Raw genomic sequence first — 18466 nt, forward strand, 5'->3', positions numbered from 1 at the left:
AAATAATTATATTTTGACCTAATATGGAAAGCAATAGGCACAAACATTCAGACAAAGCAATTGCACTTCAATAGGCCGAAACAGTATCCGTGTTTCTCAACCTCGGGCTCGTGGTCCGCTGGGATACTAGAGATGGTCCAGGAATATTTATTTTTATTTTTAAAGGGTTCTCAGCGATGCAAAGCCATAAACGCCTATTGTTATTGTCTGAATCCTTCTTATTTATTTTTTTCTTGACATGGTTAAGTAACTCAAGCATAGATCGGTAACTTGTTTTCTAATTTGGCACACAGAAAGGCCATGAGAAAATTGGTCAAAAAGAATGGCACTGATTGGCCTATAGGGAGCACTGCAGTCTCACTTAAACCCTCATATTTTGTCGCCCCATTTGACGTAGCGACTTAACAATGTATATGTAAGGTGTCTTTCTTTAAGCTGAATAAATTTGGCCCAAGGACCCATGAGGTCTGTCAGGCTAGATTTCCCTCCATCTTGGACAGTTTGGAAAACCTTTCAAAACGTGTTCTCAGGAACCATAAGTTCAAAAAACACCGTGTATTTAACATCATAATAAAAATAATATTTGTGTTGTGTTATTTGCCCTGTCTTTTAAATGGATACATTATGGTACAGAAGCTGCAGGATTGTGACTATAGTGAGGACCTCTCTGTGTGCACTGTTCAACCTTGGCAAATACACTATATATTCAAAAGTATGTGGACACCCCTTCAAATGATTGGATTCGGCCATTTCAGCCACACCCGTTGCTGACAGGTGTATAAAATCGAGCACACAGCACAGCAATCTCCATAGACAAACATTGGCAGGAGAATGGGCCTTACTGAAGAGCTCAGTGACTTTCAACATTGCACCGTCATAGGATGCCACCTTTCCAACAAGACAGTTCGTCAAATTTCTGCCCTGCTAGAGCTTCCCCGAACTATAAGTCCTGTTATTGTGAAGTGGAAACGTCTAGGAGCAACAACGGCTCAGTCACAAAGTGATAAGCAACACAAGCTCACAGAACGGGACCGCCGAGTGCTGAATCGCGTAGCGAGTAAAAAAAAATGTGTCATCGGTTGCAACACTCACAACCAAGTTCCAAAACAGCCTCTGGAGCAATGTCAGCACACTAACTGTACGTCGGGAGCTTCATCAAATGGGTTTCCATGGCCGAGCAGCCGCACACCAGTGGAAGCTGGTGGGAGGAGCTCTTCCATTCATTTCAGCCCATCCTCTTATAGCTCCTCCCACCAGCCTACACTGCCGCACACAAGCCTAAGACCACAATGCCAAGCGTCAGCCAGAGTGGTGTAAAGCCTTCCCAGAAAAGTGGAGGCTGTTATAGCCGCGGGGGAACCAACTCCAAGATGAATGCCCGTGTTTTTGGAATGAGATGGTCGACGAGCGGGTGTCCACATAGTGTGTGGGTCTGTTGCTCTCTGACAGATATGAGAATAGGCCGGCACACATGTTCTTCACTGACTGCTGCCATCTTGTGATCCATGTCCTCGTGGTAAGAAGTTCAACTGTTGAAAACAATTGTCACTAATAAGTGAAAGCTTCTCATCCCTGTATCGAATCATTCCATGGGCCCATTTTCTTGATCAAAACAGACACAAAGTCAATGTTAAAGAGCTCTTTCTCTCTCTTTATTTTTAGAGGTGGACAGTTCAAAGTATTTTTTTCTTAGAAAAGAAACCGAACACAAGAAACAACCACTCAATTGTAAGGGGAACGACTAAGAGAACGAAAGCAAAACAAGGAAGCTCAGTGGTAGAAACATGCTCCACACTTTTAAAAAAAGTTGCCTTTTTTCCTTAGAGCTGTACACATTTTTGCTTGTAGTTTTTGTCATTATTACCAATATAACTTTCTCCATTGCCTTCAAGTAAATGCAATAAAGATTCCAGGATTCCATTCAAATCCCCGGGAAATAAATAACTGATCACACAAGTACAAAATCTAAATTCTCAAACTATTATATAAAAAAAAGCTTGGTTCTTAACTATATCAATTGAGTACCTCCGAATCCCATGAAGCATATATACAGCTTCTGTTAATCGCAATATGAGCAAGGAAATGGTCACTACAATCTTCTTCCCAAACCAGATTTATCTAAATTGAATAAAACATCCAGCTGCCAAAAAGTTAAAAGGCCAAGTAGTTAAAATAAATAGTGTGGTTCTGTGCCACAAAGCACTGGTATGGCAACGGTATGGGAATAACATCTGGGGTACAAGGAAGGCATGTCAGCACCCCACTGAACCGTACAAAGATAAAACCTCTCTCTCTCTCTCATATATATATATATATATATATATAAAATCAAATTTTAAAAATCCCCCCACACAAAGTGAAATGAAAAGGTGAAGTCTCAATCTAGTCATTGTGCACTACCCATGCAAGTTCAAATGTCTTGCAAGAGAGATGTGACCATTCAGTAGTCTGTAGACTTCACTAGACAAATCCTAGACGTATCCAATTGACGGAACAAAACAAGGGAAGAATCTGTTTGTGTGTGGGTAAATGTTGAATAGAGACATGTCCTCACAATTTATTTGCAGGTTGGTCACAAGAAGATAGAAACATGTCATTTACAGAGTGAAAAAAATAGGAAAAAGTTAGTTTGCTTAAACTGAAACGTCTCATTAAATGTTTTCAACGGACACCCCTCTCAAGCTGTAGAAGTACATGCGTATGTTGCGGTCTTAATGCTCTTCAGTTTCTCCATGTGTGCAGTTCATACATTTATACTGAGCCAAGGTGCTTTACAATGCACAATGATTTAAACAACCTGCATCAACAAGATGAACAACTAAGCAGGACTGTGTTTCCTGTGCGAGGCCGTGCCCCACACATTCTCACACACACTTTGCCCTCTATACAGAAAGACTAAAGCCAGCCTTTCCACACCTTTACTTTCTCCCCACATTTGAGGATTCCTTAAAATTCTTCTTTATAAAAGAAAAATAGATATATATATATATATTTGTACACAGTATATACAGTGTGGCGAGAAAGACATAGTACAAGATGATCCCAGAGTTCTGGACCCATCCACCCGTCTCGCTTTCTAGAGCCTGTAGAGATCCTGCAGTCTTTCTAGAGCCTGTAGAGATCCTGCCGTCTTTCTAGAGCCTGTAGAGATCCTGCCGTCTTTCTAGAGCCTGTAGAGATCCTGCCGTCTTTCTAGAGCCTGTAGAGTTCCTGCCGTCTTTCTAGAGCCTGTAGAGTTCCTGCCGTCTTTCTAGAGCCTGTAGAGTTCCTGCCGTCTTTCTAGAGCCTGTAGAGTTCCTGCCGTCTTTCTAGAGCCTGTAGAGATCCTGCCGTCTTTCTAGAGCCTGTAGAGATCCTACCGTGGGCACTTTTTCCAATGAGATGATGCATCATCTCTCTGTTAACCCTCTAGGTTTCTAAAGCAATGAAACTGAATATTTCTCCATCCACTATTTATGTTGGGTTTGGCTTCTCTGAACACAGGGAACGCTTTCTCTTAATTCCAGGTCAGTTCTGACTATAGTCTGATCCGCCTGCGGCTCTGTTAGCAGTTCTGCACTGTCCTATCCGGGGTTCGCGGGATCCAGGCCCGTCCTTCCAGAGCATTCAGTCCGAGTCACTGGTATCAGAGGACGACGATGAGGAAGAGGAAGAAGAGTCTGAGCTGGAGCTGCTGGCGCTGAGGCGAGACGCCACGGCATGGGGCTCCACAGCACTGGGCTTCTCTGCTGAGCGATACACACAAGATAAAATACTTGTAATATAATGTTAAGATAACCCACACGTTTTCCAAAGACCCGAGCTGATCTTGTTCAGAACTTTTTCATGACATGCTATGTAGGTCGACATGGCCATATGCTAGTGAAAATGTACCGAGCCAGTAAAATGTAAATACATTTGGGCTTGTAGTTTCACATCTCTATGCATGCTCTGAAATGAGTTGTCATGTCTACTCTGTGGGCAGTGATCCAGATTTATTCTGACTCACCTTTGGTTTTCTGAGGCTTCTTGCCAGAGTTGAGCTGCCCGCTGACATCCAGCAACCTCTGCTCCAGTTCCAACTGCTTCTCCAGAGCCAACTCCTCCCGGGACTTCCCTGCTCCACCTTTCTTCCCTACTAACAGAGAGGAGACCGGGAGGTTAGATGATGCAATGTCTGCATTCACCAACCGATCCAAATAAACCGGAGACTAAGTCACTATAATGCTACCCAGTGAAATCTTGGGAACAGGGGAAATATTTATGACATTTGACCAAAATTGTGACAGAAAAACCCTATGGTTGCGCCCATCCAGGGACACATAACGGACCAGAGAAGATTTGAAAACAGATCTGGCATTACATAGGAAAGCTCTCTCACCATAGGGTTTGCGAGGCTTCTTGCGGAGGCAGGTCATAACGTAGCGTTCCAGTTCACGGAGCGTGGACGGCTTGAGCGTCTCAAAGTCTATCTCGATCTCCTCTGGGTCAGTGTCGCGCAGCGATGGCTCGCGCGCCTGGATGATATGAACCACGCGGCCCAGCTTCTCCCCGGGCAGCTTGTTGATGTCCAGGCTGAGCTGGCGCTTCTCGTCGTAGCTCATGGGCGACACCTCGTCCTCCTCCTCTGAGTCGTAGTGGGGGAGCATGGCGGCAGCGCTCATCTGGTGCATGCTGAGCATCACCGCCTGCGACTTCTTGGAGGACCTGAGGGTGGAAGTGTGATTTAATGATTCAATCCTGAAGGTGCACATTTTGTTTTTGTCAGGAATACTTTTGGGGAATTTTTAAATCATATCATGATAGAGAGATGTTGAAGCGCTGCTAGCAGAGAGCACTCACTTGCTCTTGTTGCTCTTCTTGCCAGTGCCCCTCTTGCCCTGTGTGGAGCCCCCTTTGCTGCTCTTGGTCTTAGGTGTCTTCGGCATCTTCGACGTCTTGGTGACCTTGGGCATTTTGGGCGGCCGGATGGGCATATCCTCTTCGACTGGCACCCGGCTTCCCCGATGCTTCTCGGGCTTCTTCTTCTTCTTCTTGTCCTTCTTCTCTTTCTTCCTCTTAGGCTTGACGATGGGGCCCTGGGAGAGTGCGGCCAGTTGCTCATGAACTGCTTTCAGCTGATGGGACCGTGGAGAGGACATGGTCAGTGACTGTTGTGGCAACCACTTCCAGCTAAGGTTTACAGAAATACTTTTGCAAAAAAAAAAGATAAATATATATATATATATATAATACACACTGTATATAAATACAAAAATCCTATACATTACTTTTCCTAATAGCACTGACTTTGCTGACAGCTACTTTATTGAAGAAAAATGTACTCACTATGACTGAGATATGGTTGTCTCACCCATCTAGCTATAGATGAATAGGCTAACTTTAAGTCGCTCTGGATAAGAGCATCCGCTAAATGACTAAAATGCCATGTATTATAGGAGGATGCAGTGTGATGGTGTGTGTGTGGTGTTGCGGTGGACGCAGGGCCGGGTCAGTCTACCTGTGTACACACCTGTTCCTGCAGCTCGGCCAGGCGGTGTGCACGCTCCTCCTCGCTGTCCGAGCTGGGGCTGCTGTCGCTCTCGCTCTCGCTGCTGGGGTCGCTCTCAGACGAGGACGAGGAGGAAGAGGAAGAAGATGAGGAGTGTCCACCCATGGAAGCGGGAGGGGCCGCAGGCTCGTCGGGCATCTTGGCAAAGCAGAACTCAAAGACGTCCTGGAGAGGGGGAGGGCTATATCAGACCAGCGCACTTGTGTCCATTCAGCTGTATGAAACTACTGTGCAAGGCCATAAAAACTCAGCCAGGAAAAGACATATCTCCATGCGTAAAATGTGTTGACCCGTACCTGTAGTTTGCGTGCCATGGTTACCACGTCATGGTCTGGAGGGTTGTACTTATAGCAGTTAGAATACATTATCCTGACGTCACCGGCAAACTGCTGGGCGTCCCGGTACTCTCGACTGTCCATTTTCCTCTGCAGAGGGTGAGTGGAGGAAGTTAACGTCACATAATTACTGAAAGTCTACCTTTATGGTGCTTGATGAAGCTGTGATGTACAGCCCTACCTAGAGTCCATAAGGATTACAAAACAGGCTGTGTGGTAGGGCATGTACCTTGATGGTGCTGAGGTCCATGGGCTGCTTGATGATGTCGTGGTAGTCGTGTAGGCCCAGCATGGAGGCGTCCACTGGTTTGTAAAAAGGCCAGGCGTACGCCGCGTGTTTCTTGGACAGCAGCTCTTTGAGAATCCCGTTGCAGTACCGGAGCTGCTGGCCCAGTTTGCCTCGTCGCACCGGCTGGAGCTGCACCGAGTCAGGCAGGTCTTTCTTCGGGGGCTTGATAGGGCGCCCGCTGACTCCCCGCCTCCCTGCAGCTGCTTTGGCGCCCGCCATGCCTCTGCCGCGGCCCATACCAATACCCATCCCCATGCCGAGGCCCAGGCCTTGGCCTACCCCCAGTGAGGTGAGTGTCAACGGGGAGTCGGGTCCACCGACCATGCCCATGCCAATCCCGCCAACACCCATGGTGATGGGTATGGGCATGGCCATGGTGGTGGGGGTGGTGGTGTCTGCTTTCCGCTTCACTCCCTTTTTCTGTTGGAGACAGAGACACAGGGGCTCTTGTCATTGACCGAACAGCCTGCCATTTCAGATAATTGTAAACGACAATGTCAGATGATGTCACCAACTGCTGCCCTAACATTGTCGCAAACACTTTGATCAGTAGGTACTTTCATTTACAGTAGCACTGTCAGCTGCAAGGCCATAAGGTAAAGTTGTACAACATTAGTGTAGTTTAGGGGTAAGTGAACAGTGCACAGACAGTATTTGTGTATCGACTGCTGACCTTACCTTGGCTGTGGGCTGTGTGGGGGGTAAGCCTAGCATAGCAGGAGTACTGTGGAGGGTAGGAGGTAAACTCTTGGCCTGGAGTGTCTGTGGGGGGGTGGAGAGCAGCGACTCCGGGGTGTCCGGCGTGGGGGGAGAGTACGCGGACTGGGACACTGCCGGGACCTGGTGAGCAGTGGTCACTCCTCCTGGTACTGAGGCAAATTAAGAAAAATGTATTACGCATGGGAGATTATGCGTATTCACGTGGTCCTGTGTGGCTCATTTGGTAGAGCATGGTGTTTGCCCATGCCAAGGTTTGTGGGTTCGATTCCCACTGGGGACACCCATAAGAAATATATATGGATAAAAGCATCATGGCTAAATGGCATATATATCTCATCTGAGTCAATATCAAAACAGAACACATTTCCCCCAAAATAATCATACAAAAAGTAACCCCCCCCAAAAAACATTTACACTCAAAAACATTCATTAACCGTACACAAACAGAATCACACAACCCCCCTCATGCTCACCTGCGGCTCTGCGTCCTTTGCCTGGCTTGCCCGGTTTGCCCCGTGGGGGAGGAGGGGGCAGTTCTATCTCCTCCTGGGGCATCTGGGCAACCTTCTGAAGGAAAGCCTTCTCCAGGGACTGGGCCATCAGAACAATGTCATCTGTTGGCTGGGAGACAGTCACCATGGAAAAGCTTTAATTCGGCTGGAGAATACAAGTAACTTCCCCAAATAAGATGTGAGATCAGACTGTGTTTATTAGTGACATATCTCTGACAGCTTCCAGGGCTGTAAAATATAAATAGATAATGGAGACAGTGAGCTTTGTTACTCAACTGGAGCTTTGACTCCCTCTAGTGTCCAGCCAGTAACCTCAGTTGGTCAAAGCCTTATTTCTGACTGAAAATGTTGTGGTTACAGCATGTCACACACCTTGTTGTAGATGTAGCAGTTGGTGAACATGGTGTTGAAGTCCTGCATGCACTCGCTGGCGCTGCGGTAGTAGTTGTTCTCCAGACGCCTCTTGATGGTCCCCATGTCCATGGGCTGTTTGATGATCTTGTGATAGTCCTGAGGCAGAGAGGAGCAGGTTTACTTAATGCTGCTCTACCGATAATAAGTACACTGAGCTCTACAGACCTATTCAGTACTGTATTGTCTGCCAGCTTTAAAAAGAAAAAGCTTCTATAAAACTTCCCAACCTAAAAGATGAAAAATTCTACAGTTGGTTCTGAAAACAGACATCCTAATATGCAAACAAGATAACTCTATTTGAATATCTATAAATAGCCACTGTTGTCAGTCTTCTTTTAGCTAAAGCACAATGTGACTGGGCTCTCTGGTAGTGGCTTGCAGTGACACTCACAGGCAGGCTGAGCTTGGAGGCGTCCACAGGCTCATGGAAGGGCCATGCGAAGTGATGCCTCCACAGGGACTTCATCATGGCTCTCTGGAGGAACTGCAGCTGGTTGGTTGCGCGGCCCCGCCGGTTGGTGTCGTACACTAGGGGCCGTGGTGACCCAGAGGGGGGCGCTTGCCCATGGGGGAGCAAAGGCGGGCCCTCGAATCCCTCAAACAGCAGTGACGGTTTCCGGATGCGCTTCCCGGGGCCCTGTAGGCCCTGCTCCATCGTCATGACGCCCTGCAGGCCTACGTCGACCCCGCTCAGGGAGCTGTTGATGGACAGGGAGGAGGGAATAAGCATAGAGCAGTGGAGCATAGAGAAGAATTGGGAGGCGGAGAAAGGAGGGGGTATTGGATGTGACACAGCAGCCTTTGTAGAGCTAGCCTTCTACTTAGCTAGCCCTCTCTAAACGTCTTAAAATTAAGACAGGTTAATAACAAAAGTGAGTCATGCGCCCTCACCATGATTCGGTTTCAGTTGAGCTTTGAGTTAGTTACGAGTCACAACTGCCGAGTCACAACTGCCTCATCAGCATGGTCAAAAACTAGAAGATTTGCCTCAATACCCGTACCGTCACAGGCTGTAGAAAAGCTGACACTGGAATCTGGGTGTGGTTTCAAGAGTTCTTGGACAGCTGGCCTCAGGCAGGCATTTGTGTGGTTCACTTTACGAATTGCCAAAAAGCTTATGCAATAAACCAAGACAAGGAACCCAATGACTGATGAATCATTTGTGCCGGCCGTGGTTTAGTGCCCCTGGCTGATAATATCTGTGGGCTGAAGTGATCTCAACGGAAACACAAATCTGTCAAAACTGTGATAAGAGCCTGGCTGGACATACACAGCAACAGTGATACTCATAGTTAACATAAATTAACATACAAGCAGCTTGTTAATTGAAACAGTGGACACAAATGCATTGACCATTGTGTACTGGTGATATGAACCCATAATCCCACCATTATACACCCAGAGGCTTTGAGGAGAGCAATGCTACAGAAAAAAGGGAAAGCCATTTGCATGCATTTAACTGCCCATTGCGCCATGGCACCGAAGCTAACAAGTCTGTTCCATTGGATGGTATGCTGGTATAACCATGGTAACTAGGCACCCTCCCCCCCACCAACACCTACAATAGAGGCAAAGTAGAAGTCCAAGTCTGCAGTCAATTGTGGTGCGTACATTTAGCATTGTGATCTAAATACAATATGCATGTGTCAAATGGAATCTTAAATCAAGGGGCTCAAGAGTGCAGTGATGTCTTCCAACTCACAAGTTACCTTAACCCTGTTCATGTGCCGTATGAGCAGAATGATTTACATACGCCATACCTCTGAATGAAGGGCAAGTTTATATACACACACGAGTAAAGCCAAAATGTTTTGATTTGTATTCCATGCCTTATTGAGTATTAACTGTGTGTACATAGTTGACCAAGTATTTAAGAGTGCAGTTTGTTGGCAATTAGAAGCCACTTATAGACAAATACTCTTTGGTGCTTTCTTCATGTTACCAATAATTAACAACTTCCTCTATACAGACAAGCTAAGAAACATGGAAAAGTTCAGTGACAACTGGGTGCCATGTCTTCTTGTGCTTACACCAGATGATAGGGAACAGGGTGTTCTTGGGACAGAAAAGCAGGGGTTCAATATTTATTGCAAATCTCCAATACCCAAATAAGATTAACCAATTGTGGTTTGTTTTGCTGATCCAATTCTCTAATCTCTATATAGATGCCTAGTCACTTTTTTTTTTATACACACATCTCTACCTCAAGTACCTCTGCACATTGATCTAGTACTGATACTCCCTGTATATATTGACCGTGTGTAATTTATAATACCTTATTTTTTTCATAAACTCTGAATTGTTGGGAAAAGTACACAAGGCATACACCAGTAGCATTCGGTGTGATACATCTATTTTATGCTCAAGTGAATATCAAAAGAGCAAACCATTCCATACTGTAGTCTGTGCGTCCCTTCATTCAGGACTAGATCAGTTGGGCTGCGTCTTCCTCATAAGTGAACACCGGAGACTATTTGAGCAGAATTGAATGTCCACCTGTGCTTACCTCAACAGGAACCCAAACAAATTAGTAACACTACTGCTGCACAGTGCCCGTTGTGGAGGTCATGCTGTCATGATTGTTCCATTACCAATTATACAAAATGAAGACATTCAGAGTTTCTTGATGACAGGTAAACTTGGGGTGTAGCCTATACTGATCAAGAGGACAATCCAAGTCAGAGATAACCCCTCCCCTATATACAGTTTAATATCAGCTGTTATTCAATGATACAAGTTGGAAAACACATTTGACATTTGATGTACTTTATTATAAAAGGTTGTTTTTTTAAACTCAAAACACTTAAGTCGCTGAGACTCGTCAGCAACAAAAAACGTATAATGTTATAATTGTACATGTGCAGCACTACCTTTAAAAAATAAATGTGGGGAAATGGAAGACCACCATTGAGAACGTTGCACTGGATTAGTTCACTATTATGTGAGCAGTAATATATCACTGTCAGATTACAAACGATGTCCAGTACTGAAGTAACATGGTGACGTAAAAAGTACAACAAATATATTTAAATTGCAGATTTGGTGAGTGGAAAGTGGACTGTGAGGCCATTGCAAGCAACCGATGGGCAACTATTTCCGTCCAATTACACACGTGACTTGCACACGCCGTTAAAAATACAATTGCATGGGCCTGGCATTAGGCGGAAATGATACAGAATGACTAAATTATCAGCACTATTACGTAACCGAAACGCAGCTATGAAATGTAACGTTCACTAAACATTTCACGTGTCCGCAAAACAAATTGGACTAGCCGGCAGGCTAGTTAACTAGCTATAGTTCCCCATCCAAATACACGAGACCGAGGCTCTCCAAATAGCCCCATCAGGTAAGGATAGCTACCTTACGAACTTACCCTGGCTAGCCTGCTTATCTAGTTAAATAAAGGCCAAATAAATGCTTTTTAAAAATAAGCCTACCAAGCCACCACAATCACTAGTTAACGTTAGCCACTACTGTGTTGTGATTAGCAAAACGTCGGCTTTTACTCGACGAGACGGCTAGTAACGTAGCTAAGGAAAACATTCGCGATTATGCTACAGTAAATCCAATGCTTATTTGTCAACTTGAGCTAGCGGAAACTACCTACTTGTTAGATCGCTACCAAGCAGACGTATTCGCAAGTAATGGCCGTCTGCCGTACCCGTAGCTAGCTAACTGACACAGGAAGCTTATCCCCATGGTAGCTAGCCAGCGCGGTACCTAAAAGCAGACTCCCTGGCAAGCAATAGCCGTGTGCAACTAACGTATCTAGCTGACACGGAAAGCGTATCCCCATCGTCGCCAGCAATAATATACAGTCACCACGTGAAACTAGTTCACTTCTTACTGGGCTAGGCAAAACTACAGCAAGGACTAGCTAGCCGAGACGCTGGGAAGATGGCGTCGGTGCAGCAAAATGTAAACGACAGTCGTCCCAATTAAGTGTTATTTTGCAGGTTGACGAAGTGGTCATATCCTGACAAACGTCCAATATATAATTTTTCATTGCAAAAATATATATAAACACTACGCCGGCTGAGCAGTCTTTGGATGTACAGCCAGTGTACATGTCGGTAATAAGAAATCGGTTTATGAGTTAATGCAAATCTTAATGCAACAATATCCTGTCAGATCGCAAACTTAAAGTCAATTGTTCCGATCGGTACCTGTCATGGGGCGGGTTTATGGCCGTCTCCATCAGGATGGATCCGGATTCTGTTTAAATACCAATATTCAAGTTCCTGCTTCGCCCGTCCTTTCCTCCAGCCCCCACAGCACTAGACTGACCACTGCTTCAGCGAAATGGCAACTCACGTCTACGCCCGATACTTTATAGACCAACCATTCATCCTATTGGATACGGTAACTTAAGACTACGCCCCGTATTTTCTATTCGCAGTTGAATATGTCCGCCAGAGTTAGCACAGCCCCCCAAATAACTTTGTTTTTCTATTATGCTTTTCATCCAACCTATTCGCATATTGTTATTGTCAATCAAACAAAATTCTCGTTATCACTGACTAGACCTCCCATCACTCACACTTTGTGGTTGTTTTACGTAGCTACTCTTTTACGAAATGCGACATCCCAAAACCCGCCCTTTCACTCATCAAATTACATTACGTCAACGTGGGCAGAGCAACGATAATGATTGGTCGCTGAATCTCTAGCGCGAACTTCCAGAGTAAACAGAAAGCAAGCCATTGGTTAGCGAGTCCAGTCACGCGTATCTATCAGATGCCAAACGTAGGCCGAGCGCTCAACGACACATTTCTCTCCGAGTAGCCGCATTTTAGTCCTTCCCAAGTGTTGGAGCGCCATCTTGAAGTGCAAAGAGTGCACACGAACTTTACTGTCTGCATACAAATTATTAGCCTATGAGACGGTGTCACAATGTGCAAAAAATACCACTCCCTGCATTGAAACAAAGGCGATCAATAACGCCTAGTTCTAAACTACTCGTATACCAAGTAAGAGCCACGTGCTGTTTGACCTAGCTACATTTAACCAAGATGACAATTTACAGATAACTGAAAAAGGCTATCATTATCCAAGGCCTAAAATTTCAGAACTTAAATACATACCATACTATTAGTGGCTTAACATCTGATGGATAAAATAATAACTCGCACTGAAGCTGGGGTTTTTTAAATGGCTTATAAGGCAAACTTCCACCCTAAGCCAAAGTGGTAAAGGAAATTGCCCTCCATTGAATGACACAGCATTTCTCTCTTGCTGAAATGGTTATCAAAGTAGATAAGAGTTTCGGATAACAATCACTTTAAGAATTACTATGAGACACTTCAAGCACAAAGGTTGCATCGGTTTTAAGAATTTTGGAGCCATGTTGCTCTGCTTCAATAACACTTATGTAGGCCGCATCCACGATTTGAACACTTAAACTAAATCGTAATTTATAAGCCTTACAATCCCAACATGAGCTGCCCAGAGAAAACCCAAACAGAAAACCTACATTCAGACAAACTAAATCCCCAAACAGTTCCTATCATATACCGACAAGATACTCATTCTACCAAGTCCACGTGCAACAAACTACAATGAATCAGCAAAATGCCAACCTTCGACAACAAAATAAACTCGTTAAGAATAAAGTAGTTAAGAGCTGTACAAAATGGTTCCCTAATGCTAATACCCATCCCCCACACCAAGGTTACACGTTCTCTCCAATGTCACTGAACTAAATTCTCACGATTTTCAATATATACGGACAAAAATTATACATTTAAAAGCCTCTAAATACAATGAACATTGAATTAAACCATGCATTGATGTTCTTAATCGTGAGTAAATATGAAGGAAAAAAAACATTTTGCAAATTGATTCCCAGGGTTACATAAAAATTAACTACTAAAAATCTCGATTTGTAAATCCATTACGCAGAGTAAAACTTTCCTTCAAAAATCTCCTTGTCCTTCACCACGATCGTTTTTTTTTTCAACACATTTTCCTCCAACATGTCCGACTTCTTCCTCATTCAATGAAGTGGGGGGAAGGGAAGTCATGTGATAAATAAGCTAATGGCGCACTGTTTGCCAAAGGTTGGAGGCTACACAACTGCTCCAGGAAAAAAAGTTATTGATGTATCCGGATTGTCATCTTGCCGTAACACATGATATCATTTGTCCACATGTTGCTGTATTAAAGTTAATTAGACCGTATAACTTTGCAAAATCCAGAACAAAGAGCATACTTTCGTGTATCACAGCTTTGCACCGATTGGACAAACCCAACCCACGTGGTGCGGCTTGGATTTACAGAAATATTGATTGAAATGTTTCCTTGACACAACTGCAGTAATCCATGCAAGCAAACAATATACATTTCCAGTCTCAACACGACCCTTATATTTGTTTAGAACCGCATATATTCTCTTGACAAAGCTCATATTTCGGTTGCAAGCATTGTGGCTTCCACTGCGACATCAAACTGCGCATGCGTTAGATATGGGTGAGCCTATTTGGGATATTGCCACTATACAGAGTAGACTCAATTCTAAATTCATTTTCTCATTTGGAGAAGGCAGAGATGTTTCGTTAGGAGCTGGGGATGGTATCTGATCCTAGATCTGTGTTCACTCAGGAAACTTCTACCTTGAACTGTTACTGAATAAAGATTATTATCAGAAGATGAGTATTTGTGATGTATTGAAAATGTGAAATAAAATGTTTCAAAGAAAGAAGATTCAAGTAACTGTAGGCTAAACGTTATATGATTGTGGGAAAATTATTGTGATTGTGGGTAGTTGTTTAAGACACAAGTGCAACTTCCATATATGCAGAATTTATTTAGTCTCCAAACTACAAATAAATATAACGTTACATTGTTATCTTGCCGCAACCTCAAATGTCTATAGCATGACAGGTCAGTAGGCTATGAACCACAAACGGAGATATCTAGGGGGCATTCTGACCAACTTGAGTTAGCCATTGTGGTGTGATCTAATCAGGCTTCCAAACAGAGAACAGAGTGTCCTTTGTGCTTTCTCAGGACTTGACAAATAGGACTTGCTGCTGAAGTTGCACGCTCACACCCCACCCTCAGTTCACAGAGCTCACTCAGATGAAGACGTCTCTGAGTCACCAAAGCATTCGGCGCATGAGCCGTGTCACATGATGATTTGGTCAGAAGAGAAGTGGTTGCTAGGGAAGCTCTCTCCACCGCGACGCGTCATTTCTTTCACTGGCGAGCCATCCTTGGCAACAGCCCCACTTGTTTACTGGCGACGCAAGCAGAGTAGTGTGAAAATACAAGGGAGGGTATATGAGCGTTCATGACTATGGAAACTTATTTTCCTCCTTTGTCTTTGTTGAGTGAGACCCTCTCTCCCTCCTTTCACATTCTATGAATACCATGAACAATTACTGTTATGGCTTAAATGTTGTGACTTCATTTGGACTACCTAATAAAACTTGGGATAGGCCTTCTACATTTATTCACTTGGTCCCTCAGGCACCTTGCATTAACTGACCGTTTGTGGCTGTGTATAAAACAAAAGCTGCATTGCTCTAAGGGGTGCTTAAAGTTTTGGGCTTGGTGGGCCAAAATATAATCAGTGGTGGGCCCTGGGCTGAACAAATAGTTAGGATGTATTTTGCTTTTTAGGGGCTTTAAACAACAGCTTTTTAGTAAGCAATCATAAAATCACACTTCAAACATGAATCAAATTGCAGCCATATAACTTGATACCTATAGCACATTCTGATTACCGGTATTAAAGATGCATAAAAAAAATCATTCATACAGATCATAAGGATAATAACTTGAATATTTTTTAAATTACTTGAATATGGGAAAGGTGTAACAATTTATATTTGCAGCAGTAAGTATCTGAACTGCATTAGAAAAGTATTGGAAAGTTCAGGAAAACATCAGGGAAGCTCATCAGGCAAATCACCCCTAAGTGAAAACATTGAACATTAAATTGAGACCGCATCTGACTTCAAATCAAACACCAGGGGCTCTCCGTTAGGTTGACCCTACTCTATGTGATGTTGTTTTGACAACCCTGTATTTAAAACAGGGCTCTGTCCTAATGCCACAAATAGCGTATCTCTCAAATTGAAAAGCCTAGAGTGCATTTTAAGGGACAATTTCCCAGACACAGATTAAACCTACTCCTAAAAAGTATGCCCATTGAAGAATCTCTATTGAAAGTGCTTTTAAGTACAGGAATATACCCAAGGTCCACGAAACCAGCCATGTGTCTGAACCATGGGCTCAAACTCTAATTCTAATTTAGAACTAATTGAGACTCAAATTATATAGTGCGATGTAGTGCCGCACGGTTTGTACAAATGTGTCCAGGCCTCTAAAACAGCTTTGTAATTATGCATTCATACTCTAGAAAGGAAGGTAGCATCCAAGAACGATGATTAGCATCTGAATAGAAGTTAGTACTTTCCTTAGATGGTTACTCCAAGGTGTAGAGCACTCCGATGTTGGAGTGTTCAAGGAACAGACACAGTTCACTCAAGCTTTTTCGAAGAGTAACTATTTTACAATGTAAGGAGCTACGTCTAGTTCAACTAGTCATTTAACTACATTTTGCAGTAGCTTGGTGGTAATTGAACAAAAAGCTAATCTTGGTAGTCTTTTCAGTAGTTAATTACTTTTTCTAACTACTGGAACAACACTACTTTTTTTTGCAAAAAAAAAAAGAAAAGGAAATGTGGATGGAGTAGATAAGAATTTCCTTTCTTTTTCAGCATCAGACCTGCCTAGTTCTCACTTGAAACATAGTTTCTGTGTTAAATAGGCTAAATTACATTCTGTTATTAACATTGACGTCAGAGTGATCTGTTCTTGAAATTTGTAGTCTATGAAATTTCACATTTAGATATGATAATTTATCACAAAGTAGTTTGGATGTAGTAAACTACTTTTTCAAAGTTAAGTCAACAACATCTTTCTTACTGGTAGCTTTAGTGTAGCTTAACTTTCTCCAGTGTGAAGCCATTGGTAGCTTGGGAAACTATATTTTCAGAGTAGCTTCCAACACTGCTATTTTATTGGGGCTAAATAGCTCAGTTGGAACAGAATGTTACTGAAGCTCTAAAGGACCCTGGTTACACCTGCAGCCACAGATAAGAGCTTCATTAGTTATCACCGCATTGAATGAGATTAAGATTCATTTGTCCTGTGTGGCTCAGTTGGTAGAGCATGGCACTTGCAATGCCAGGGTTGTGGGTTTGATTCCCATGGGGAAGCAGTAAGAAAATGTATGCACTCACTACTGTAAATATCTCTGAATAATAGCATCTGCTAAATATGTCAAATGTATACTCCCAAAGAGAACCATCTGTTTTGCAGCATACTGCATGTCTCAGACACACAGGTATACAAAACAAATGTAAGATACCAGGTAATGTAGAAAAGCACCAATATTTTATTTGACAGGTTTCACATGTACATCTTATTTTCGAGTGTAGTTTAAGTTTTCATTCAGGGATAGCTCAAGTTGGCTCAGATCACTTGTGTGTTTGACTCAGTGAGGTCTGGTCAATGACTGATTTCTTGGGAGGGGCTCGACTGGTGCTTCTCAGGGTTGTTCTCATTCTTTTATCCCCCATTTGCAAGTTGAAGGCAGAAAAATAGTGCTTCAGCCTGATGGCCTACAAACAGGCCGGGAGGTGTGAATGGATGGTATGCCATCCCATTGTGTCAGCTTCCCTGTTTTTCCGCTCCATAGAATGATATGAAAACAACAAGGGAGCAGCCTAGAAATGCACTGGTAAACAACTCTTCACAATTCTCATATCATTCTCTCATTGCGATTAAAGCTTTTCTACAGGAATAGTAGAGTGGTGTTTTCATCGTGGAGAATGAGTCAAAGTAAGTCTGAAGACTTTTCAGATGTTTAAACAAAAAACTAAACCTATCAAACTGCTGTGTGTATATACTTTCACAAAAGATAAGTAAGCTCTTTGACCTGTTTTGTTGACTGTTGTGAATCAACCAAAAATCCAGTTCCACTCTGATGTACCACTTCAGAGGAGAAGACACTCTGAGATAGTGTTGATTCTGAACATCTTTCATTGTTGATTTGACCAGTACCTGTCAGACAGAGCAACCTGGACTCAGAGCTAGACGTAACATAGTACACATAAATCCGGGACAGTGCAAAATGTTATATTTCGTATCGGTATGTATTCATTTTGGGATGTCCGTCATCCATTCGTAACATTAGCTAGGTGACTAACGTTAGTTAGGCTACGGGTTAGTGTTAAGATTAAGGTTCAGAGAAGAGTTAGCTAACATGCTAAGCAGTTACAAAGTAGCAAGTAGTTGCAAAATTGCTAATTAGTTAAAATGGTAAAGTTGTCCGTGATGAGACTCAAACACGTAACCTTTGGGTTGTTAGATGTTCGCATTATGTGACCGACAGCCTTGATATAGCAAAATTTGAAATTGTGTTTTTTTTTAGATTGGATAAAAGCACAGACAGAGCTACAAAATGGTACTGTATATCAAACACTGCATTTGAGGAAAAATGGGAAATTAATTCCGCTTTGAAAGTTGATAAACTTGTAACCCCACTTTTGAGAAAATGGCTCTTGAATCTTTTGGTACACCTACCGGAAAGCTCTTCTTTGTCTGCACCCATTCAGCATGGTTCACACCCTTTGAAGCCAGCCCCACACAT

General features: G+C 43.3%; 1 protein-coding gene and 1 non-coding gene across 8 annotated transcripts; one reads left to right on the forward strand and one right to left on the reverse strand.

Annotated features, from left to right (window-relative positions):
* Nucleotides 1-1624: 1624 nt before the first annotated feature.
* On the reverse strand, nucleotides 1625-14235 carry LOC118398184 (bromodomain-containing protein 2). 7 transcript variants are annotated; one of them, XM_035793270.2, is made up of 12 exons: nucleotides 11970-14235; nucleotides 8192-8498; nucleotides 7759-7896; nucleotides 7348-7495; nucleotides 6833-7023; nucleotides 6095-6574; nucleotides 5827-5955; nucleotides 5480-5695; nucleotides 4822-5096; nucleotides 4361-4686; nucleotides 3989-4117; nucleotides 1625-3725 (listed from the first exon to the last, which is right to left on the reverse strand). In XM_035793270.2, the coding sequence occupies exons 1-12, from the start codon at nucleotides 11999-12001 to the stop codon at nucleotides 3607-3609; spliced, it is 2490 nt and encodes an 829-aa protein (XP_035649163.1). In that variant the 5' UTR covers nucleotides 12002-14235; the 3' UTR covers nucleotides 1625-3606. The 7 variants fall into 7 exon arrangements, with proteins under 7 accessions (XP_035649163.1, XP_035649165.1, XP_035649164.1 ...); XM_035793272.2 differs by having other exon boundaries at nucleotides 1625-3728; nucleotides 5492-5695; nucleotides 11970-14234; XM_035793271.2 differs by having other exon boundaries at nucleotides 3989-4114; nucleotides 11970-14234.
* A 2723-nt stretch (nucleotides 14236-16958) lies between these two features.
* Nucleotides 16959-17029, forward strand: trnaa-ugc (transfer RNA alanine (anticodon UGC)). The gene has a single exon. It is a non-coding gene; the product is annotated as a tRNA-Ala (tRNA).
* The last annotated feature ends 1437 nt before the right edge of the window (nucleotides 17030-18466 follow it).

The sequence above is a fragment of the Oncorhynchus keta genome, chromosome 19 (genome assembly GCF_023373465.1).
Source record: "Oncorhynchus keta strain PuntledgeMale-10-30-2019 chromosome 19, Oket_V2, whole genome shotgun sequence".
Classification (NCBI taxonomy): Eukaryota; Metazoa; Chordata; class Actinopteri; order Salmoniformes; family Salmonidae; genus Oncorhynchus; species Oncorhynchus keta.

Bases quoted from the DNA above. Each gene is read 5' to 3' on its own strand.
- LOC118398184 (XM_035793268.2), bottom strand. From the start codon at position 12,001: ATGGAGACGGCCATAAACCCGCCCCATGACAG. The intron at 6,575-6,832 runs GTAAGGTCAGCA...TGTCTCCAACAG, and splicing joins CCACACAGCCCACAGCCAAG to AAAAAGGGAGTGAAGCGGAA. The intron at 5,956-6,094 runs GTACATGCCCTA...CACCCTCTGCAG, and splicing joins TGGACCTCAGCACCATCAAG to AGGAAAATGGACAGTCGAGA.